We start from the raw sequence: 25,037 nt of genomic DNA on the forward strand, positions 1-25,037 counted from the left end.
CTCCTGCTCTACTCCCCGCTGCCTGGGAGTTGGGATCCGCACAACGAGCCCCGAGCCTCGGCGACGACAACGTCCAGACCGCCGCCGCCCCTCCAACCACAAGCTGAACCGACTTCCAGCCCCCGGACAGACAACTTGCAGCCATGGAGGAGCGCACGCGCGTTTCCGTTTGGCTGCCACTTCTCGCGGCGTGCGTGGTGTTCGGGGTGAGAGGTGAGTTGGTGCCCTCCGCGCGTTTTGTTGACACTTCGAACCTCCGCTTTTGTTTTGTTTGCTCTCTATTTGTCTTTCCTTCCTTCCTTCTTTGTTGTTGTTATTATTATTATTATTTGGTTTTAAACCCACTCACTTTAAATGCACCGTATCCGCCGCGAGCGATCAACTTTGCGCGCAGGAAGTGCGCCTGGCGCATGTTCGTGTAGGTGAGTGCGCGAGTTCAAGCGACCCCTCGGGCGAAGTGGACCGGACGTTCTGGGGATGTGAGGACTGGCGTTTAAAAGCTGCATGATTCGATTGTGTACGATGAGGCCCATCACAGAGATGAGCAGAAAACATCAAGTTGTTTTTCTTCATTTTTCTGTGTGTGTGTGTGTGTGTGTGTGTGTGTGTGTGTGTGTGTGCCTGTGCCTCATTTTAATTCGGGACGTATGTTCGCCCGAGGGGCAGTGTCGTGCACAGTGACCCCCCCCCCCCCCCCCTTTAATGAGACAGATGCAGGCCGGTGACCATACTTAACACCACTGCCTTTGGCGTTTGGCTTTGTTTGCATTTCCATGCATCAAACACATTCAGGGCGATGGACAAAGGGGCAGAATGGCCTGACCCCCCCCCCCCCCCCCCCCCATCCTCACAGGCCAAGCGGAAGGCATCACATGTCACTCAAAAACGTTTTTCCTCAGTGTGATGATGTATTTTCCAAATGTGAAAGTGTCCCCCCCCCCTTTTTTTCCACTGCTTGCACACTGACAAAGAGGAGAATTCACGACTTGGTGCAGTGTGAAAGACAGACGTGTGTGTTTCTTGTCACTTGTTAATGAACATTTGGACTTTTGACTCTTGCACGTTGACAGTCAGACTTCGACATTTCCTCCACGTCTCAGGGCTGACTGCCCTTTTTCCCCGTCCTTAAAAGATTAATGAAGACATGTGCATGCAAGCATTCTTTAAAATAGTTAACTAAAGTACTTGATTAACCATTTGACATTAGGCATGCGATTAAGGTATAGGCCCCTTTGCTTGTTAAATATTAGATTGAATCTGACTGCAGTGTTATATCTGCTTATGAAACACCTTTAACATTGTGTATCACTGCGTCCTTTTTGAATATTGAGCCGTGTACAAAAACGACACACTGAAAGCTGCAGATGTGAGCATGCGAATAAGGCTGCTGCCATAAATCCTTTTCATGATGGATGAATCCGCAGATTACTTTGTTCATTACTCCGCATGTATACGGAATGTCAAAACATAATCAAATGTCTTTTACAGTTTCCTGAAATCAAAGGCAATGTCTTGATCTCTCAAAAAATAACTTGTTTGGTTTGACCAGCAGTCCCAAGAACAACAAGAACAACAACATATTCAGTTCACTATCTCACAGAACAAAGAAAAGCATAGAATCCTGACAATTAATGAAACAAAAGGAATGTTTGGTATTTTCTTTCAAACAATGTCTCAAAATATGATCAAAATAGTTGTAGATTTATTTTCTGATTATCATCTAATTGTTTCAGCACCTCGTGAGACTTGAGTTGTTGTTTTTTTACATCAATTCAGAGATCATTTGCACATATTTGATTTTTTGGACAGGCAAACTTTACTAACGACTGCTACTTATATTCCCATTCTTTGTCCTGTGAAATCCTGCGTGACTGACAGGCTGCTGCAGTTTCCCCCCGGTGCATCGCTGGCATAAATGTTTGATACCCTGCTTTTAATACCCTCTCGTTGTGAGTGAAACTGGAAACACTCGCAGCCCGAGGAGAAGATTTACACCCCAGCAGGTCTGGTCCTCGAGACTCGGGGACGGAACAGCTGTAGAGAATAGGTGTGGTTCCCCTGACCTCATTAACGTTGAGTCACTTTTCCGGAGGCAGTTGCCAACTCGGACATGGCCAGTGAACTTCCACCCACACCAGCGCCCACCGCGACCTTTATAAGCACCGTCGGGGAGTTTGGAGGGGGGGGTTGGGTGGGTGGGACGGTACTTGTTGCTGCTGTGTCACGTGAAATGTTTACAGGGCAAAAATGATTTTTTTTTTTTTTTTTTTTTTTTTTTTACACGATTAGGCTCGATTCAGAGAGAAGAAGAAGCGATGTTCTACTGTACGTCGAGGCCGCCTTTACTCACAGGACCAGGGAGGGCAGCTCAGCGAACCCAGGCTAAATATAGCTTGATGCTGGGCCAATCGTGTGGCAGGAGTGAGTGAGTGAGTGTGTGTGTGTGTGTGTGTGTGAGATTTGTGGATGTAGTCCGGTGCACTGAAACACTTGGCTGTTAGAATTGGAGTCTGGTGGGATTTAATTGCCAATATGTCTTGCAGTCATCAGACATTAATTTCCTGCTCATGTGGATAGATGGATGGATATGCTACACTGCAACATCCAATCATGTAATCACCGTTTTGCATGTTTTATTAACGGGTTATTTAAGGTCGTTTGACACATGAATTATATCTTCAGACAATCTTCTTGTCTGCTGAGTGAACAGGGGCCGTGGCTCACTGATAAAATTCATTATTGTGAGTTTAACAGGACTTTTTACCGCTAGAAGAGCATGATAATATACATCCATCTGCAAGATCTGCAACAATGTCGGTTAGTCGATAGGTTGACTGGAAGAAAATGCATCTTCAACAATGTCCACCAGAAACATCAGAATATTTTTGGATTCCTTGTGATCAAATGTATGGACTTGATGCTTAGTCGAGTGGATACCTTTCGGCTTGTCGGACAAAGCAAGACATATGAGTAAATATATAGTGCATTTTTCCCACAAATTTTAGACATTAATTGACAAAAATATGATGAAATTATCATCAGTCGCAGCGATGAATGATGTGTTTGGTTCCACGGGTTCTGTGTGTGTGTGTGTGTGTGTGTGTGTGTGTGTGTGTGTGTGTGTGTGTGTGTGTGTGTGTGTGTGTGTGTGTGTGTGTGTGTGTGTGTGTGTGTGTGTGTGTGTGTGTGTGTGTGTGTGTGTGTGTGTGTGTGTGTGTGTGTGTGTGTGTGTGTGTGTCATTGTAAAATCCACCTTGCCTGTGTTCGGTCCACCTCAGCCCCCTCACACTTTATTATTACTCCTCCCATCGGATCTCCCAGGACAGGACGGGGCTCTTTTTCTTCCCACTGAATTTTGAATAAGCTTCCTTGATCAATGTTTCATGGCAATATGGCGTATCTTCTAATTTAGGCCTCCTTTATTAGTATCACCCGCCCCACTTTCCAATCTGCCGTGTTGAATATTTTACACGCGGTCATATGAATTTAAAGATTGAGCCAAGGACACGACAGTCACCGGTTGAATCCAGAACACTAAATGTTAGAGTTTGTATGATCCGAGCTCAGCGATAGTGTTGCATGTATGCCCCTCGCTCGGTTTTACACTGTTGTTGTTGTGAGATTATTCCCGTGCAAAGAAACGCTTGTTGGTTTGTGGATGGTGCGTGACGCGTGAGTGTATTTTTAGCGGCTGGCTATCTTTGTGTTTGTTTTTTTCCCTGAGCAGCAGCAGATGGCTGCGCTGCGCTTTATGTATAGTCTGAAGATTACAGAAGCCTGACCTGCAACAGGAGTGCGGCCCATCTTCATATTTAAAAAGGTTCGGGGTTATTTAAGGACCGGAGTCGGCCCGACCTTGATAAATGGACTTCCTGTGAAAGACGTCCAGGTCCTCCCTTCTTTTCTTCTCTTTCTTGCGTCTCCAGCACTCGGTGGTGCAGTTTGGCAGCGGCAGGTAATCAGACTTGATGAGCACTCTACAGGTCCAGAGCCTTCTTATTATGCTTCGGCACATCCTTAATGGTTTTAACAAGGACTGGACTGTGCGTGTGTGTGTGTGTGTGTGTGAGAGAGAGAGAGACGCAGGCGTCTGTCCTTTGCTTTCTGGAACACTGAGTTCCCACACTTGCTTGCCAGCCTATATGCTCCAGCATTGTGTGTGTGCGGAGCAGAGGGCAGAGCCTTTACTGTTTTCAGGCCCCAGGACACAGGGCACTGACGTAACCACACATGCACGCACTATATTCATATGTATTGTTTTCCTGTGCATTTCTACAGCCCCTAAACAGTCCCGGATGGAGACGATCGTTGGGACTAAACCTGCCTCTTTTCATATATCCTTTAAATGAGCTAATTCCTTCAAATCCCTCTTAAACTGACCCCGTGTAATTCTTCTCTGCTGCTGATCCTCACGTCGTGTCCAATAAGAGTAATTCAGATGAAAGAGATTCCTGCCCTCGGCTGTGGACTGTGTGTATTTGTCTGAAAGAGCGTGCTCTGTCGGCGAATCTTCTCTTAAAAATGCTACGGAACCCCAGAATTTCGATTTCGTGTCGCACCAGACTGATTGAAATTCCCCTCGCTCACGTGTGTTAAGGTGACGCCCCCCCCCCCATAGTGCAATTTTATCTCCATAACCAGCGGCGTTTTTTCTCGGCCGCCGTGAATGTCCTCAGAGGGTTCACTCCCGCCGCCTGTCTTCTGAAATGGCTCCCTTCGTCTTCAAAACAATGACGCAGAGCCCTGAAATCACGTCCTGGGTTTTGTAAAAGGGTTCCGTCCATTAGCCTTAACACGCATCCGTGTAGAAGGGCTATGTTTGTTTGTCACCTGCACTCTAATACGGTCAGAGGGCAAGTGCGTTGACTCGGATCAGGTCAAGGTATCGTCCCGTGCAGCCTCTACCAAGCGCTCTGCAGCCAAACAACAGTCACTGTAATCATGTAACATATGTGCCTGGTATTCTGAAAGCTTACTTTCAGAATAAGTAAATAGAGAGGTTTAACGCTCGTCAGTAAAGGCTTGCGCTATTGGAGATGTGTGTGTGCACGTCAAGTAGCTGCTGTCATCAGACCATCCTACGAGATACTGAGATAATAAAAAGAACAGTGTTAAAGGTTTATGTAATATCTCTGGATGTGTTTGCAGGAAAAACACTGCTACATGAAGTGATATGTCCCCCCCCCCCCTTGCTGGCGGCCCTCACTTGGGTTGGTGTCTGAATCATTACGTGTTGCTCCGTGTTTTTTGGTCTGGTATTTGAAAACTCCTTCTCGGGGCTGAGGCATCATGGGAAAGGCACAGACTATGACTCATGAGGAATGAGAGAAAACACAATGCCCCGTGGAAATGGCTCGTTCTGCCAAGCACAACTGCACATACCTTCCTAATCTGTCACTGTGGCTCAGTGGAAGTGGGGCACTGCGCTTGGTGCACTGAGCGCCGGTGTGATCTGGGCAAAATGTTGTTTAATTTGTTTGTCGCATTGTTGAAATGCTGCGAGGAAAGATGTGGTTGCGGTCGTGTCCTCAGTTGACTTCAGGCTCCCGTCGTTATTGAGAGAATATCAGTGTGGTTTTTTTTTTTAATCTAATGAGGTCAACTGATGGACTGTAATCCGGCCCGTACTCGCATGTTCATTCTCACATGTAAGAGAAAATAAAGAGAACATGCTAAGGCTTGTTTTCACAGTGTTTTTCAAAGGCGTTTCAGAATCCCTAACTTCAGCCGCAGTGGTTGTCAGGCACATGCAGACGCGGTTCATACAGAGGTCAGCCAGACAAACGTCACCTTAAGTGTTGTGCCCACGCTTCAAGTATTTCTGGACAATTGATTGGTTTTGAGAAATGTTCCTTTTACATAGGTAACAACGGCAGCTTAAAGAATTAGTTCACCCAAACTAACATAAGAGTTTTTTGTTAAGATTATTAAATATTTTTTTCACCGAGATTTCTGGTGCCTGCAAAACACAGTGAAGACAAACAGGTTTTTTGCTTGTGGTGCTCCCAACATTTGGTATTTTAAGTAAGCACATTTCACTATTTCCAATGAAAAGTGAGCGCCAGTGTGGTGTAAATCTGATATAAAGATTGTAAATGCAAACCTTTTGTCTTTGGAGTATTTTATCACAAGTGAACAAACCTTTGCAACGGGATCAGATCATCCACACCCAGTCTGCACGTCTGATAGACGAGCTCTGTCTGAGTCAGTGTTAACAGTGTTAACACTGGTACTGTGAGATATGGCTGCACCAGTGTCTCCTCCTAATCCCAAGGTCGCGTAGGCCACATAGGTCAGGTCACACATTTGCGGAAGAAAAACATCTCGCGGAGAACAGAGTAGGTCGTACATCTGTCCGAACGTGTATCAGTCAGAACATTGCTTAGTGAAAATGTCACTGTTTCATCTTGACAATGTAATTCTTTTTTTTTTTCAACGGCGTGTGCACCACAAAAACAAATTACATTCATCAGCAATGTGTTGTGCAACGATCTCCGAGGCAGACAACTCCTAACATAACACCAAATCTGTCCGGGCACGCTCTAGGGGCTAGTCAGGCTAACCTGTTCTCCGTCACGGACTTGTCAAGAAACCAAACTGAAACTGCAGCCACAGATTGGCCCACGAAATATAAACTCGCGCTCATCTGGAGCAGCGTTCCTCTGTCAGGCTCAGCTGTCCGTGTAGATGACGGAGAAGAACAAGTCTCTGGTTTCCTTAGAAAACAGACGGGTGGAACACCACATGTAATACAAAACTGCCTTTTTTCCCCTTTTACTGGTTGAATCCCATGCCAGTTCTTGCTCTGGGCACGCAACGCTGTTCAACTCCCCCTCATATTTTGAATATACCGTGGATAACTTTGAACAGAGCGAAAAACAATCAGAGTCATCCAGTGGCATCACTTTGGGGATTTTCGGGGAGGCTCTGGTGGTTTGACCACTGTCTCGTCGCTGACCACCTTGACGAATTCATCACTAATTTCATTTCCTCAACAAACCTTGGCACTGTCCCCGACTACATTACCCTTCAGTCGGGGCGGACCACGGACGGCGTTTACGGCTAAATGAAGTGGGGTGTCTCTCTCCTCCTGTTGTGAGTTCATCGGCCAGAACGTCGCGGCGAGATATTCATTTTTCCGAAGGTCATTTGCCTCTGCGCCGAGCGGGTTTCCCGCAGGGAGCCGTGTGCCATTGAAGGGAAAGAGGTCGCGTTCCTTCCCCTCAGATAAACAGGCAGCAACGTTTTGGATAAGGACGTGTGGGCCGTTCCGGCCAAGCCCTTTTGCCCAACACTCCCAGGAGATTGGAGAGCACTTGAAGGCCATGACACTGCGCGCGGCACTGATAACACTGGACATCCATGAGAAATGCAATTCAGTGGATTAACGGCCAGACAGGATGTTGGCAAAGTGGATCTCTCTCTCTTTCTCTTCTTTTCCCCCTCCTCGTCCTCCTCCTCCTCCTCCTCCCTCAGCGGTGACACACATCTAAGCCTACACCTCCTCTGTTGCTATGGATAATGGGATCCACATTTGACATACTCGTGGTTAGAAAAGGGGTTGGAAAGATACAGGACACAGGAGTTGTCGCTGAGGATTATAACATTAGCAGGACTAGAATGAAAAAAGTCTTTAAAGGTATTTGTCTGCCTCCACAAGTCTGCTTTGTTTGAGGTGGGAGTAGGTGCCCACTGAAACAGTAAAAAAACAACAACAAAAAAACAGGTTGGAGCTCTTTTTTTTAGCACTGTGGTTCTGAAACCACCAGCTTCACACTCAGGGGCCGACCTCACCAATTATCCAAATGATGAATGTTAACTTGGAAAATGCCATCCCTGTCTTTCTCGGCTGCTAAAATGCGCCCATATTATTTATTTACCCCGTGTTTAAATTGACATAATGGGGATATGTAAGGCTGCAATTTAAAAAGTTCATTTCCGCAGCGCTGTGGCGTGGACGTGCAGGAAACTGCAATTACATGTGGTTTACTGTTCAAACCACACAGGGCCCAGCTTTGCTGTAATTGAATTGATCATACCTCCAAATTGAATTATTTATATATATATATATGAATATACTTGTGTTTTGGAGTAAACACATTGACAGTAAATCCCTGCTCATTCAGTTGAAAACCGCTGCACGCCTCTTCATCCCTTTTTCTTTCTTTCTTTCTTTCTTTCTCTCTTTCTCTCCGCCCCCTGCGCCAGATGACATGATGCCCCTCGTGCCAACAGACCTGCCAGACGGGTCGTGGCAGGGCAGCGGCCGAGCGGGTGGAAGCATCCAGGGCCTGCGTTGTGTTTACAGCGCGGCGATGGCTTACTCAGCTGTTCAGACCACCACACCTCCAACCTGCGAGCTGGATGTTTACTCTTTACTCAGCAGCCCCGCGGGGGGAACGGGACGGCAAATGGCACGAAGAAAGAAACCCCCCCCCGTTTTGAGCTGATACTCTCACGCTTGCTTATTGAAAACGTTCAGATAATGCAAAAAAAAAAAAAACAACCCAAAAACCCTACGATGCTAAAAGCACAACTGCTGCACTATCTGATTGTCCACTTCCTGTCCTGAAATATTGGGCCCTGGGAATATCAGATGTTTGTTGACAGGAAATGCTGAGCCGAAAGGCACTTATGAATGTGAAATGAGGAAGACGAGCCACAGTTGGATCCAACAGGATTCACAAGGAGTTTTCATAGTATGATTTTCTTTTACAGTATCTCTCTTTGCTGCTGTTTTTTTTTTTTTTTTTTTTTTATATTTGCTACACTACACGTTTAAATGAAAGCAAACATAATCAAAAAGCAAATTCTATGCAGGAAATTTAACATCTGTTTGAAAGCACAGCTCACACTATCTCAGGAGTTCTTTCCAAATCATCGGCTCGTGTCAGGGCCTAGACAGTGACACAAAACAAAACAACAACCTGGAGTTATTGACTGGCTTGTATTGTTCTCTTCCAAAGCTTTACTTGATCTTCTCTTCTCACCTACTTGTGACCAAATCAATATCTCTTCAGTCACAATAAAAGCGGGTAGATACGTTCCTGCTGCTCCTGTGTCAGCCGACTGTAATTGCTTGTCACTGATTTTAAAAGCTGCCGTGGCGCTCAACCCCGTCATCCCCACCTCTGTCTGCAGGCGACTACTGTGAGGTGAACGTGTGCAGTAATGGCGGAACCTGTGTGACTGGAGCGGGAGCTCCGTTCATCTGCATCTGCCCCGATGGCTTCTCTGGAGAAACCTGCAACGAGACCGAGACTGGTAAGCCGAGAAAAAAAAAAGAAATAAATAAAATTATGAGAGGCTACAATACTCGGTCAGTACTGCTCCGCCTCTGACTGACCCGGCTGTCGTATGTCCTCCCCCTACTCCCAAAGGGCCCTGCAACCCCAACCCGTGCAAGAACGATGCCGCCTGCGAGCATACGGGCCAATCGCGCCGCGGTGACGTCTTCAGCGAGTACGTCTGCAAGTGCCAGCCGGGCTTTGATGGAGTCCATTGCCAGAACAGTGAGTCTGCTCGTTTTGAATTTTATTAGGAGCTACTCGGTGACTACCAATGTTCTCTGAAGACGTGTCTTCATAAATCGGAGATTGGAAATACTATTCTGGTTCTGATGCAATTCAAGACTATTTCCACTGTGTCATCCATGGCAAGTAGCTCTATATGTGATGTTTTTAAGAATGTTTGTTCTGGCCAGATTAAAGGTTTTTCCGCGTGTTCACATTTTGGCAGGACATTTTCAAGATGTCCACCGCTGTAGTTGGAAAAAAAAAAAAAAACTATGGAAAGAATGAGTATTGACAAGTAGTATTGAAAGAATGAAGATCAATAGCCGTGTCTTAGATGCCATTTAAAACCAACAAAACGTCTGTTGGGGCTATTTGAGTGTCATTAAGGTTGTTTGTCGCGGTATTGGGAACACAATCACTAATCCCAGTCATTCCTATACACTCATTTGTCAAAGCCAATGAGGTCCCTGTTAATCTGTCTAACCTGGCACACTAACTTGGAGACAGCCGCTGTGAGCCGCTGGCCACCCGACGGCCAGCTGTCGTCCTTATGCGAGCTCCGTTCACGCGTCACTCAGACCAGGTTGGTTCAGCCGGGGTCAGCCCGAGAGGGGGGGGGGGGGGGGACGGGGGGGGGGACGACACGACAACAACGGCCTCCAGCCCTGCCGACGCAGACAGATGGCTACTGTTTGCCGCGATAAGGGGCGGCAGAGTAACTGTGGCCAAGTGCGCAGAAAAGAACCAATGTAGCAGGAAGCGTTTAGGAGAAGCCTAAGAAGTGCATTCTGTGTTTGATCATGTGTGCCTTTTCATCCTAGGTATCCAAGGGGCAGATTTAAGTGCCATCAAAGGTAACAGCGAATTTGGATTCAAGAGAGAATGGTGTGTGTGTGTGTGTGTGTGTGTGTGTGTGTGTGTGTGTGTGTGTGTGTGTGTGTGTGTGTGTGTGTGTGTGTGTGTGTGTGTGTGTGTGTGTGTGTGTGTGTGTGTGTGTGTGTGTGTGTGTGTGTGTGTGTGTGTGTGTGTGTGTGTGTGTGTGTGTGTGTGTGTGTGTGTGTGTGTTTTTTCCTTCTTGGATCCAGGTGCTCTCTGTTTCCTTTGGCTGCATGCGGAGGCTGAGGAATTCCACAAACACTTCCACCCACACACACACTCACTCACAGACAGGGAACTTGCTGAGGTAAACATGATCTCCCCTCGTCCAGCAGCAAAATTGGCAGTGAGATCAGGTCGGCATTAGATACACCACACTTTTTTCATCAGTTCAGCCATTGTAACAAGAAGTCATCGGTTCATCCCCAAAAGGCTTTACTGTTTAACTCCCTCTCGCCTCAAACCCTAGTGAAATTATACATATGCCGTCTAAGCATATGTAATCTACTTTTCCCCCAGCCGTATTTATGCTACACACATTCTCATTTGACCTAAGAAAAATACAGTCCCAAGCCACCCGCTTGCGTTTCCCTTTTCACCCCCGAGAACCGCAAAATCACAGCTCATAAAAGTCCATGTATTCACAAGTGGTCTGGAAGGTGCCGTTCAGCGAGCTGCCAGACCGAGAGCCCTCTGCAGAGCAGCCATTTACACTACCGAGATAATGCCCCGAGGACACCGATGAGGGTGATTCATTCGACCGTGCTGGGTATGAGAAACCCTGTGAGGGCTGCCGGGTCAGGGAGGAACCCCTCCGTTCACAGCTGCTGATGACTGTGTTGTGACAGATTAAGTGTTGCTCTAATTGTGTGCGTGTGCGTGTGTGACTGTGAAATCCAAACAGAAAATGCAACGGTAAACAAGTGGCGGATACATCCACTAGCTGGAATAAGAACAGAGATCTGAAAATAACACCGACCTCTCCTTTAAGGTTGACTGTCAGTTATTGGAAAGTGATAAGAACAAGAACAAATCTGTTTGTTTTTTTAAAATGTATTATTTCATTGCTGAATATATTTCTACATAAAGGACCGAAAATCACCAGAGAAAAAAGATCAAGGCTGGAAAAAAAAGGCTGAATCTCTAATGTAAAAACCTTAATCACGTGTACACTGCGCATCCCACACAAACAACCAACACACGGCTTATGATGTCATATGGGGGCTGTTTAACACACACACACACACACACACACACACACACACACGGTTAATCCCTCGTGCCAGTCGAGCCAACAGGAAGTGGCGGTCCACGCCGAGTGCTCGCAACGTCAGCGTTGCTACAGTACTGTTGCCGGGCGAAAAAATTGAAAGTGGAGGCGGAACGGCGAATTAAGTCTGCCCTCCTGACAATGTCACACTCACTTCTCAGGTCTGGCCGTAGCACTTCTGACTGTCCTGTCAAATTGTCCTGAAAGCCTCCATGGGCGGGCGGGGGGGTGGGCGTACGGAGAGAGAGAGAGAGAGAGAGAGAGAGAGAGAGAGAGAGAGAGAGAGAGAGAAAGAGAGAAAAATGTCGATAGCTGATGGCAGATGGATGGAAACAGTCATGGAAAGAGGAGTGTTTTTCTTTCTTACAGTCTCTCACTCCCAGATTTTCACAACAGATTAAGGCAGTTAGTGTGTGTGTGTGTGTGTGTGTGTGTGTGTGTGTGTGTGTGTGTGTGTGTGTGTGTGTGTGTGTGTGTGTGTGTGTGTGTGTGTGTGTGTGTGTGTGTGTGTGTGTGTGTGTGTGTGTGTGTGTGTGTGTGTGTGTGTGTGTGTGTGTGTGTGTGTGGCGCTCTGTGGAGTTTTCAGCTCCTCCCAGGATGTGGTAGTGTGGGTAGACTGGGTTTCAAGCCCCCTGTGGAGCACAGGGAGTGTGTGTTTATATATATATATATATATATATATATATATATATATATATATATATATATATATATATATATATATATACATGTATATGTACAGTAGGTTTGTCATGGATCTGACTTAGTCTGGCGTGTATTCCAGTTTACGATTGTCTACAAGCTGTATTAGATCTGCTCACCTGGAATCCCAACATTATTTTGTAGTAACAGAAGCTGTCAGGTGTTTTGACCAAAGAGGCTGAAGCTTCACAGGCAGACGGCAACAGACTAAATCACAATTAAACGCAGCGGTTGACTTTGTGAATGTGAAACCGGTGCAGCTGGTATGACGGAACAGTTAGACGTAAAATGATAAACTGGAAACAATGGTGACTTCCTATTAAGGTTCTTTTCAAATTTCTTCTTGTCCATGGCAGAGTTTTAAGGGGATTTATTCAGTTTTGGGGAATTCTCAGTTATGAATTTCCTGCTCTGCTTTACTATAGTGAAGCAAGTATGTTCTTCTTTTTTTTTTTTTTATCAGCAGCAATCTGGTATTCACTGACAAGGTTTTATGCAGTCACATCCTTTGCTCCTCCTCCTCTTCTGACCACACTATGCAGATGGGGGTTGAGCGCTTTGCTTGAGCTGCCTCAGAAACTACAATAACCATAAGTTGTGTACATATGTAACCGTATTGTGGTGTTCAGCCAGGGGAAGTCCATTGTTGTTAACATCCTTGACTTTTCTTAGTTTGATGACGCTTATTCCTGTGACTAGGAATTTTCTTCAAGGTCCCTCAATATATTTGCTATGATGAAAAAGAGCTGATAATATGCAGTGCGATACACATTTAGTGAGGGGAAAGTTGATCTTACAACAAAACTATGAAATTCAAACTGCAGAGATGCAACGGTTCAGACACTGAAATGCAGAAGAGGTTGCACTTTTAGGAACCACAGCAATTATTAACCAATCCGGAGGACCTGATGTCACCATATGCCTTGGTCTATTCAAAGTGAGCGCTCGGGAAGCACGGCTTTAAATAATACACTCCGCGAATACACTTCATGACATCAGAAGTTTCAACCTCGGAGCCCTGCGTCCCTTCCAGCGGAGAGTGACACCCTGGCAGACGTCCAGTTATGAAGCTATTCCGGGTGCTGCTGTGGCGCCCGCTGGTGTACTTAAGCCAGTCCAGTCCACAATGCACAGCAAATTACACATATGGAAAACTCTTTTTCCCCCCCCCATGTTATAATGCCATTGTGGTTTTGTCTGCTGACCGACCCTGGCAGCAGTGGGAGTGGTGGTTAAAAGTATGTAATTTCCTTATTTCACGTTGTCTTTAGAAGAAGGAAAAGACCATTTTTGTTCTTGTGCTGTGTGCGTGTGTGTGTGTGTGTGTGTGTGTGTGTGTGTGTGTGTGTGTGTGTGTGTGTGTGTGTGTGTGTGTGTGTGTGTGTGTGTGTGTGTGTGTGTGTGTGTGTGTGTGTGTGTGTGTGTGTGTGTGTGTGTGTGTGTGTGTGTGTGTGTGTGTGTGTGTGTGTGTGTGTACAAATGAAATTTATTATAATTTTTATTACATTGAGTCTAAAAGGTGCGTAGTTGACAACGATTGTTGCATGAGCGTCGAGCAATACTCCTGAAGGGACAAACTCTTTTCTCTCACAGTTACCGCTATTTGGCCTTGTCGCAAAAAATTGTCGTCAAACCCATGAAGAACACAGATGGTTACACTTCAACACTCACTGGCCTCACCGCGGGGGTCGGAGAACATTAACGCGTCGTACCTCCTCCTTGCTCAGCAATACACACGGCAGGTTTCGTCTATCGGACGCAGACCTTTTTTTATGTAGGCCCCCGATCCTGCCGGCCCTGCAGCACAGACCATGGATGCAGGCAGCTCCGCTGACCGCCACATGCACGGCCAGCTGACCGTGGCTTCACACTGATCGCGCTCCGGTTTCAAATAAGAACTGCATCGGCTTTTGCTCCATGCCGAGACGGATATTGACACTCCCGTTGTTGTGGTAGTGTGCAGTTTCTGTGATAAGCTATAAGGTTTGTTGGACACAGGCCAACCACGTGCTCATCTCCCCTCCCGTAAAGAAAAAAAAAAAAATCTATTAGTGCTGATAGCGGATACTGCTTCATACAGTATATACAGCTGATGTTGGTGTTGTTGCACATCCTGGTGGAAAGAGTTACAAGGGCTTCACGCTGCGGCACGTTTACAGGTAATCAGAGCAACAGGCGTGTATGCATTTCTGAGTCTGACGGCTAAACAAACTACAAGACCCTAAAGTGTTAGTACAGCCCGTTGCGTTCTGTAGGAGACGATGTCGAGAGTTAAGCCGAAGCTGGTCTGTCTGCAAGTTTAATTCAGCATCTGCAGATGGACTCGCAACACCTTCGCATGCATGAGATGCACAAATGAGCACAGAGACATGAAAACATTTTTTTTTTACATTTCCTCATATTACTCTATTGCATGTGTACATATTTATTACTATTTTACTGATGTTTCTATTTTTCACTATGTCCTTTGCTGCTGTGACATGGGGAATTTCCCCACAGTGGGACAAATAAAGAATGATCGCATCGTCATATAATACATTATTAACACTCAAAAACCGCATCGCTGGGGACGATGTAGAAATTCCGACATTTCGTGTCCCGTCCCGTCCTTGATCCGCTGTGTTAGAAGGAATTAAGTGCGTCACGCGAAAAAAAAACATGGGGTTTCATCACATCTTCTATTTTGTCACAGCAATTCAGCAGTTGGTCAGACAAATACATAGGATCTAGAAAGTTCCATCACAGTCGTCCGTCCGCCATATACCATGTATTCAGTCTTCGTTGTGGTTGATAACAGCCCTGTGTTTTACTTTCTGGTTTCTGATCCACTTATGTAATCCACTATGATCCACTTATATAATTTAGAACACTTAAAAACTTAGTCATGAGTGCCTGTAGCACTAGACGACCCAGTAAAACCTGAAGGTGGCCTGATATTGTGAATGTGTCAGCACATCTTGGTACAGACAGTTAGCCGCCATCAAGTTGTGCCGCGACAGTAAAAAAAATGATCAACGCTCTTAGTTACAAAGTTCGGAGAGCTTGTTGTTAGAAATATGCAGCCGCTGCCGCCAGAAATAGTCACTTTTGATGTGATATGAGAGTGAGCTCCCAGACCCAGAAGTGTCACGGCTGTGGGCCTCATCATCCTGATATTATGGAGGCACAGTTCAGAATTACTTCATTCCTCCTGCGTCTGCGTGAACGTGAATGTTTTGGACGTGGAGCTATTTATGGAGTGTGTGTGTGTGTGTGTGTGTGTGTGTGTGTGTGTGTGTGTGTGTGTGTGTGTGTGTGTGTGTGTGTGTGTGTGTGTGTGTGTGTGTGTGTGTGTGTGTGTGTGTGTGTGTGTGTGTGTGTGTGTGTGTGTGTGTGTGTGTGTGTGTGTGTGTGTGTGTTCCAAACATCACATCAATGTGCCTGGGGTTTTTTGTGTGCATTTTCCTCCACGATAACAACTTCTGAGGATGAAAGCTTGAACTGAACCGAAATTCCCCCTTGGTGCGCAGACATCTGTGCAACGAGCTAAATGCGAACCTCGACTAAAGTCGACTTAGTCACACCGACGGTTCTCGAGGGCGGGAGATGAAAAGGAGTGTCGAGTTTATCCCCGATTCACTCCGCCGTTCCGTTCACCTCCCCGACTCATGGAACACAAGACTGACGGTGCCACCAAGAGGAAATGCAAAGAATTACAAGGGGAACACACAGTTACATGGCCTGTGATGACACGCTACTCTCCTTTGAAACGAGCCCCGTGTATAAAGAAGCTTTTTTGTAAACCTTCCACAGGCGCCCAGCTCAACACATTTACTCCTGGGACCCCTCCACTTCACACCCCGACCTCGTGATCTCCCGGTGCAGCGGGTTCTGTCTTAACCAAACACTGTGTCCTGATCCACGGCTGCATTTAACTCCCTCGCCTTCTCTCTGCCGCAGCTCCAGACCCGTCGGCATGGCTTCAGCTAACCCTCCCTTCAAGAAATAGTCCGCCTCAATTCTCGAGCATGACATGTGATTCTTTGTTTCCCCCCCCACTCACACCTCCAACCGCGATCTACGTCCGGACTGGGCCGATGAAAGTTGGCCAGCAGGCTGTTTGTGTTCGACCACAGTGCGCAATGATGGGGATCTCTCTCTCTCTCTCTCTCCGTAGACATAAACGACTGTGCCGGCCAGCCATGTGAGAACGGTGGCACCTGCAGGGACCTGGATGGAGCGTTCAAATGCCACTGCCCTTCCCCGTACGTGGGCAAACATTGCCAACTGCGTAAGTGTACCCAGCCTGCACTCCACAATAACAGGCTCTCGCCCGAGGGGCCAGATGGCTACAGAGCTCAGGAAAGATTTTGTACAGATAAGCGATATAACAGACCTCGTTTGCCTCTCTGAGTATGTGAACATATAAAGTACTTTTCAGTATCAGTTCTACTCACCCCATGCAGTTTTTTTTTTATATTTTTCAAATTTCCGTTTGAGTGAAAATTGATGCAACGCTATATTTTTTTAAAAATACATACACCTGCACACTTGAACCTTTTAATCAGGTTTCCGAAAGGTTATAGTTGGCATAATTTCCATTAGGGGCCACAGTGGGAAATGTCACGCTGAGGTCTGAAGCCCTACTCTTCTCCGCAGGCTGCATTTCTCTGCTCGGCATGGAGGGCGGGGGCATCGCCGAGTCCCAGATCTCGGCCTCATCGGTCCGCTACAGCCTGCTGGGCCTGCAGCGCTGGGGGCCGGAGCTCTCCCGCCTCCACCACAAGGGACTGGTCAACGCCTGGAGTGCTGCTGCACATGACAGGAACCCGTGGATAGAGGTGAGACCGGTGTTGCAGTAGATGGGTGCAAAAACTCAGTACATTCATAACGAACGTCCGGGGCAGATGGGGATGCTTGTCGCCAGTTGCACCAGGCTAGTTCCAAATCAACATTCAGAATGGATATATTTCAAAGAAACACAAGTTGCTGCACTGATGAATTTGTCTTTTTTTATTAACGGAGTTTCACACATTGTTGAGCTTGTTGTTCAGACTACTTCATGTGGAAAACCGACATGACCTGCATTGATTATAAAACACTTCCACAACCTCTCGGGTGAACTTTCGATTAGTTTTATTTATTAAAAAAAAAAAAAAAAAAAAGGAACTTAATGAACTCGCGTATGATCCTTCCCCCTCGTTTCCAGGTCAACATGCAGAGGAAAATGCGCTTCACAGGCATCGTCACTCAAGGTGCCAGTCGCATCGGAACAGCTGAGTTCATCAAGGCGTTCAAGGTGGCCTCCAGCCTGGATGGCAAGACATACACCATGTACAGAACGGAGGGACAGCGGAAGGACCAAGTGAGGGCACGCATCGGGACACCGCAGCGCAACGACCTGCGGCTCTGTTTTAAACCGTCGCTTTTGTCCCGCTTTGACCAAAACGTCAAAACACATTGATGTCAACGCGCAAACCACAACGCCTGAGATAGAAAAAACGAACCACTAGAGGGAGCTGTGACCTTTCTTTTAATAACTTTGCAGAATCTGCTCCTATCTTACTGAAAATTGACTGTAAGACTGCATAGCGTCTTTTGGTATTGCCAACATGGCCAACTACACAACTTAGAAAACAGTGGCAAGAAATGATTTTAGTGAGATTTTAGAGAAAGGTTTAAAGTATTGGATTTTTTTAGTGCTATAGTTGATCCTATCGTAGACAAAAATCACAATGTGCTTTGAATACATCATTAGTTCAACACGGCTCCTTCTGATATCAACGATCAGTTATAAAAATAACAAATAGCTAACAGCACAGTGCACCGGTTTAGATTTGCTAACCCCTCTCCCTCTGCCGTAGGTATTCGTGGGAAACGTGGACAACGACGGCACCAAGACCAACCTGTTCGACCCCCCGATCATCGCTCAGTACATCCGCATTGTCCCTGTGGTGTGCCGCAAGGCCTGCACCCTGCGCATGGAGCTGGTGGGCTGCGAGCTCAACGGTAAACTTGCACAGAACACAACACACAAGAAACAAACTCTGCATGTACTGTACATCCACAAAACTTCCGTTGTTCAGTCGACTGATGTTTGTCAGCGACTGAAACGATAATAAGTTATTCAAAGCCCAGGTGGGAGAGATTATAACCAGGAAAGGGAAATCTTTTTTCCCCCCCCGAGCATTTACCTCCTTTACTCTCTGACTGATCATATTTCAAAGGATGTTACTCCGATGATTGCACTACTTAGTAACTTTGAACACAGATGTACACTGTCTGATGAGTTCTATTCCCAGACATTTCCTGAAGCTCTTATCAAAACCACATGATCATCATCATTTTACTTTAATTATACCGCCACACATCCCCATAAAAGCTGACGTTTCAGAGACAGAAAAACACATTTGTGATAAAATGACTTTTGAGTCCTCAGTATCGCAACCGATGACTTTTCATTTTGCTGTTCCTATTTATCATAAGCCGTTGCCTTTTTGAATGCTCATCTCTCTTTTTGATGCTTGTCAGGTCAATGTCTGCTCCTCTTCCGTCAGCTGTGCTTCCCATTTTCTGCATGAGCATGACTGCAAAATCGTTTTCAAGCTCCTGTTTGTAGCTTTTATTTTTTTTTATTTTTGAGATCACCCGTCAGCCTGACGAGAGATCACAACCAGCATTTGAAGTTTGAATGGGGTTTGGTTCCTTAATTAACTTTTTTTGGAAAGCCTGTTTGTACAAAAAAAGATTTAATGAAAATGAGAATGGATGTTGCATGAGCAGTGACTTCACGTGGTGCCAGACGGTCAACAAAACAGCAGAAGTTTTTCATGCCGCTATCACCCTCTGTTCATCCTACCTGCATGCTCAGCCGCTCTACTATACCACACTCATTAAAATGTCCGTGACGGCCTTTATAGATAAAACAATTCGATCCACTAGTTTGTCTGCACATCCTGTCCATACCGAATATGTGAATTGATACATATATATAAGAATACTGTAAACTGTAAACTTGTGAAGGATCACCATATCCAACTATAAATCATGGAATCTCTGTCTGTCTGTCTGTGGCTCGCATATCACGAGAACCAGTCATCTTATCGCCTTCACACTTGGCATGTGAATTGTTAAGGGCCCAGGGAAGCGCCGGGTCAAATTTGTTGCACGTGATAGGTTCAATATTAATAACCTTTGAATAAACAGACGAACAGCCTTATAGCCCTTCAAGGTCCGTGGACTGGTTTGAGCATGTCTTCTTCCACGTCCACAGTGTGATTTAATGCACATGATGCTACTCATTCGCAAACAGTTCACCGAGACGTTACAAACCTTTTTTTCGGACCACGGCCAAAGCATTTTTTGCGTTGCCAAATGTTGACACTTTAATCATGGTGGTTATGTCAGATCCCCAATAATAACTGGTATGCTTATTTGGATAGGATAGCATTGCACAGTGACGTAACCGTTCCATGGCAGGTGTGTTGCACGGACCCGAGGCAAGTGTGAAGTTGTTTTTATGACCAACCTCATTGTTGCTCCAAGCAACGATACCACAAGCCCAAAAATTGGCCCGTTCCAAACAGGAATGTTTTCAACAGGCACTGCACTAGGTACTTCATGATGCGAGTGTATTCAACTCTAACCACAGTTGGTGGAAACAAAGAGTTGAGTGATTTCACTATTAGAGCCATGTCTCTGCCCCGCTGTATCTGCTGCTCTCGTCCTCCGCCATCATTGCATCCGTGCGTCTGTCTGCTGCCTCACGTCACTGGCTGGCCTGGGCCGCTTCCTGTCCGTCCCCTGTCCATCATACTTTCTTTTTTTTTCTCCTTGTGTTCCTCTTTTTCTCTGCCTCCTCCTCTGTTACCCTGCCTGGTCTCACCTTCACAGTGTATTCAAACACTCCAGGTTGTTCAGAGCCGATGGGCATGAAGTCCCGACTGGTGTCTGACCGTCAGATCACAGCCTCCAGCACGTTCCGCACCTGGGGCATCGAGGCCTTCACCTGGCACCCGCACTACGCCCGACTGGACAAACAGGGCAAGACCAACGCCTGGACCGCCGCCACCAACAACCGGTCCGAGTGGCTGCAGGTAGCGGGAGAAGGACAAGAGACAGAGCTGCATGTTGTTTGAGTTTTCCCAACGCCGCTTTTGTAAAGTGAGTCCGTTTCTGTGTCCGCAGGTGGACCTCCAGTCCCCTAAGAAGATCACAGGAATCATCACACAGGGGGCCAAAGACTTTGGCGCCATCCATTTTGTCATGGCCTTCAAAGTGGCCCACAGCGACGACGGGCAGTCGTGGACCATCGTGAGGGACGAGACCACGAACGCGGACATGGTCAGTCCAGCTACCAGAAACACAAACACGGTCGCGAATGTTGAGTCAAAAGACCTAAAATATGAGTTGGTCCCTGTGCAAATACAAAACAACACAACAGCACAGAGCGTGACGCAGGATGCAAAGAGAAAGTACACAGTGGGCGCAGTGCATGCAAAGAAATTAATGTTCACAGCTTTATGGGCATGTTAAAATGCATTATTGGGGAAGGTAAACAAACAAAAACACGTCTGATGGGAAAATACAGTACAAGATAAGAGATATAAATGCTAATAACTGTTATTATACGGATCATAGGTTTCCAGTAGTAGTCATTGATGGATTTTGTATAACCTTTACATGTACGCAGTCTTAAAGGGATAGTTCATTGAAAAAAAACCTTTTCGCCCCATTTTTAAACGTTACCCAAAAATATATATATATCTGTTCATATGTACGCGATAGGATGTATTTTTTTCACTGCTTTAAGTTTGCAGACAGCCAGTTAATTTTGCACAGTAATACACGGCCGAAAGTACGCTTGAAAAAAAAGTGCAAACTTAACCGGGTGTCTGGCTGCAAACTAAAGCAGTGGGAAAAAAAACCATCCTTCAGCGTACAATTGAACGGACGTCTTTTTCCGCTGGTCCCCTCTGCAACAGTGGGACTCAGACTCTCGCTACCTCCACTCCCTCTCCTCCAAACTCCGTAAAATGACATCGCTGATCACCGTCTCCATCACGTAACATTAACCATGCGTGAGTAACTCGTACAGCCCTACTTCACCATCACTGAACTGTCCCTTTAAGGGGAAAATGTTTCTAAAGTGAAGCGATCTGACGTCCTCCCCGTCTAGCCACCTGGAACCAATCGTCCTGACACAGTCCCTCATCAGTTCTCCGCGAGCATTCTTTCGTAATGCATTCAGAAAAACCACGTTCATCTGCCAGATGAAGCAGATCAGGTCTATAACTCGAGCATGTGGAGCATTGATAATCCATGAAATGTTTACGACTGAAGTTCAGTTCAAGTCTTGAACATCAATTTGATGGGATAATGTCGGCACTCGTTTACGATGTTGTCCAAAATTCCTTTTACGTGATTTACATCTGGCGTCTTTGGTAAGGGGCAGATAAAAAAGCCATGTTATCTGCTTTTCAAAATTACTCCCACAAGAGGTTTTATTTTTTCTGGTGGGAGTTGTGCTACAGAGTGATTTCATATACTGTACATGTGCCCGTAGTTAAACTGTCAAACATCAGACGTCCACAGCCAATAATTTCTTGAAATACACATTTTTATTTTTCGAACAAATTGGTATCTAGTTTTGACAGCAGTGCATTTTAAGCACTGTTGTTTTTAGGCTGAAATCATGAAAAATAATGTTTAAAAATGTCAGATTACAGACATTACGCGCAATAAATGAAGTACTGTAAACATGCTGTCCAACAGAGAAAACTTTAACACCAATCTTTTTTCCGTGAGTATTTAGTCATAAAGGAGACGGGCAGCATAAAAAATGATTATCTACACTTTTTTAGTTCAACATCAGCTCTGTGATCCGCTGTGTTTTGATTGGCTGCCGTTCTCTGTCCAGATCTTCCCAGGCAACAGCGACAACAACGTCCACAAGAAGAACCTCTTCGAGCCGCCGTTCTACGGCCGATATGTTCGCATCCTGCCGTGGGAGTGGCACGAGCGCATCACCGTGCGAATGGAGCTGCTGGGCTGTGACGAGTAGCACTGCCCCGTGCCCCCCACCCTCCTCCTCCTCCTCCTCCTCTTCCTCTCTCTACCTCCTACCCCACCTCCTCTTGCCTCTCTGTCCCTTGTCCCTCCTGAGCCACACCTGCACTGCCTTGCTCTCAGCCCTAGGGGGCAGCAGACACCAGAGTAGCACCTCACCACCCCCAGCTCTGGCTGGCTGGAGGTGGGAGACGTTACCCCCCCCCCCCTACACCACTGTCACCGGGGTTTGCTGACAGAAAAAACGAACCAATCTGTGTTCACTTCAAAAAGTGACACTGTATCTTTGTTACTAAGCAGATCCCTGTGTCAGAGGTCGGGGGTAACGATACTGCTGCTGGATCAGTTGGTGCTGCCTGATCCTAGATCAGTTCTACCTGACCGTCGAACCTCCAAGACCCACGGCTGGTGATGTACATAAGCTCCGTCTAACAGCTTGCACATGCCCTATAACCGAACACTTGATCTTCCCCCAACACAAACAGAACATATATATATATATATATTATCTTTAGGTGATACAGTAGATTCTTTTTCATTTTGAGACAGTTTTTGTGTTTGTTGAGAAAGAAGAAGAAAAAAAGAATAGACTAAAGATCTTAACCTTTTGTGCGTGCTTCGGTATTCTCAGTATTTTCCTGTTTCATATTTAGTTTTTTGAAGTTTTGTGCCAAACACACCCTCAGGTTTTATTGTTCCTGCGGGTTCATGTAGAAAAACACAGTACGGTGCACTGACGCGGATCCACACAAAACAAACCGGAGGTCAAATACATTGTCATAGTCGTTGTGGAACATAATCTTTCAGTGAACCATCACGGTCAGTCAGCTTAACAGGTTTGATCTTGGAGTCAAAGGAGACGACCTCGTCGACAGGCGGGATGTAACGATCAAAGGACAAATTGAGTTCAAAATGATTGTTTAGAGAAAGAAGAAGAAGAAAAAAAAGAAAAAGACGTGAGATTCCCACGTGCTGCTGCCGTGAGCTGGCGTGAAATCTTCAGCCATATAAGGACATTTTTCACAACAGTTCATGTTTGGAAGTCCAACATAACTCATTTCTGAAAACGGTTTCACCTTTGATAGTAACTTTATTTGGTCGATTGATTGCAATTTTGGCAATTTGCAGTTATTACAGTATTCATACATTGGTTGATACAGCATATTTCATTCAAAAAACATCACTTTCATGCTCAGGCTCTTTGCAGTGGAGTGACTCCCACAGGAAGCTCGTGTTGATCTCTCTCACCGTCTTTATTCTCGGAACAACTTCGCAGCTGCTCACTTCGAATCCATTTCCTTTTTTAGGATTTTTCAAATGACAGCTACGTCTCACATATCAATAGTCATCCAAAAGTTGGTGTGCGTCACCTGTTGGTTGTCATCATCAAATGAGAGCTAACAATCGTGCAGATGGCGCGAGTTTAAAACTAGCGGTGGACGTCTCAGGTCGTCGACGCAGATCTGCTCCTAACGTACAGCAAATGCTACTGAAACGCTACTAACCCACTCACTCGGCCGTGCTTCGAGTCGTGTTCACCCCGTTTCACTTTTTTACGGCACTTTGATGTATGTGTTTTGATATTTGAAATATAAAAAAACAACAAAACGAAAAAAAACAACAACAGTATTGTGCTTTAAAGAACAAGCCGTAAGCATAGTCATTATTAAATGTAGAGGTCACAAATAAATACACAAGAAAATATTATTGCAGTTCAGTTTCTTTGTTAAGCTGAGTTTTGAAAGTCTGGGGGAATCCCTTGCTTTGGTTGTTTGTTGTTGACGTGTTCATGTATATATACAGTACATTTGTACTGGAATCCGTTCATATTAGCGGATGGTAATGTTTGCGGCGGACCATTTATTCAGGGTCCAACATTTTGCCTCCAGTTCAAAGCTGTGGTCCCGCTGATAAGACTTGAGAGAGAAACCAAATTAAAGCAGATTTTTACGGTTCCACTGGACATGTGACATGACCCCCCCCCACCCCGTCACAGTATTCTAAACCTCTCCGCCCCATGAATTATGAATTATGGGCTTGTGCAATATTATACTGTCAGTTTCGATAACAATGAATATTAATTCGAGATCCTTAAAAAATGCATGAGGGAGGATAGCGGTGTCATCGGGAGGCTGAGGCTGGATGTTGCTGTCAAACACTGTACAATATTTATTATTGTCGCAGACGATCCCTTGTCCCCCGTGTTCTCCACGTCTGCATGCTTTCCATGGACTGGTGCGGCTCAACTGAAGTTGAACCCATCAAAATCTGTCGGTGACATAGCTCCACTTTTTTTCTAGATGTTCATCGACATTCAACTATTGTAGACCTCTCGTTTGCCCGCTGTTCGGGTTTTCTATGACCGATTGGAGAAAAAAATAAAATAAAAAAATAGATGATACTTATGTGTACTATGAGTTTGTTTCTCGCAAATTTTGACTGGATTTGGATTTTTTTTTTAATTATTATTATTATTCCAGCAGTGTGTTTCTAAGAGGTTTCCTTTATGTTTGGCCTTTGTATCATAAATGAAGAATAAATAAAGAGTTGAAAAAAGACACGCAGAAACGCTTTAATTGACTCTATGGGGCTTGAACAGCACAGCAATAGTCTGTACTTCTATGTAT

The 25,037-nt window shown here is 45.6% G+C and overlaps 1 protein-coding gene across 4 annotated transcripts; it reads left to right on the top strand.

The window, feature by feature from the left end:
- mfge8b (milk fat globule EGF and factor V/VIII domain containing b) lies at positions 1 to 24,968 on the top strand. Of its 4 annotated transcripts, none has more exons than XM_035641680.2 (11): positions 2 to 213; positions 9,142 to 9,264; positions 9,381 to 9,512; positions 10,337 to 10,369; positions 16,520 to 16,633; positions 17,002 to 17,183; positions 17,552 to 17,707; positions 18,207 to 18,351; positions 20,236 to 20,438; positions 20,530 to 20,685; positions 22,262 to 24,968. In XM_035641680.2, exons 1-11 carry the CDS (start codon positions 144 to 146, stop codon positions 22,403 to 22,405), a joined length of 1,458 nt encoding a protein of 485 aa, XP_035497573.1. In that variant the 5' UTR covers positions 2 to 143; the 3' UTR covers positions 22,406 to 24,968. The 4 variants fall into 4 exon arrangements, with proteins under 4 accessions (XP_035497575.1, XP_035497573.1, XP_035497576.1 ...); XM_035641681.2 differs by having other exon boundaries at positions 4 to 213; positions 20,254 to 20,438; XM_035641682.2 differs by lacking the exon at positions 10,337 to 10,369 and having other exon boundaries at positions 1 to 213.
- The last annotated feature ends 69 nt before the right edge of the window (positions 24,969 to 25,037 follow it).

This window comes from Scophthalmus maximus, chromosome 7, assembly GCF_022379125.1.
Source record: "Scophthalmus maximus strain ysfricsl-2021 chromosome 7, ASM2237912v1, whole genome shotgun sequence".
Lineage (NCBI taxonomy): Eukaryota > Metazoa > Chordata > Actinopteri > Pleuronectiformes > Scophthalmidae > Scophthalmus > Scophthalmus maximus.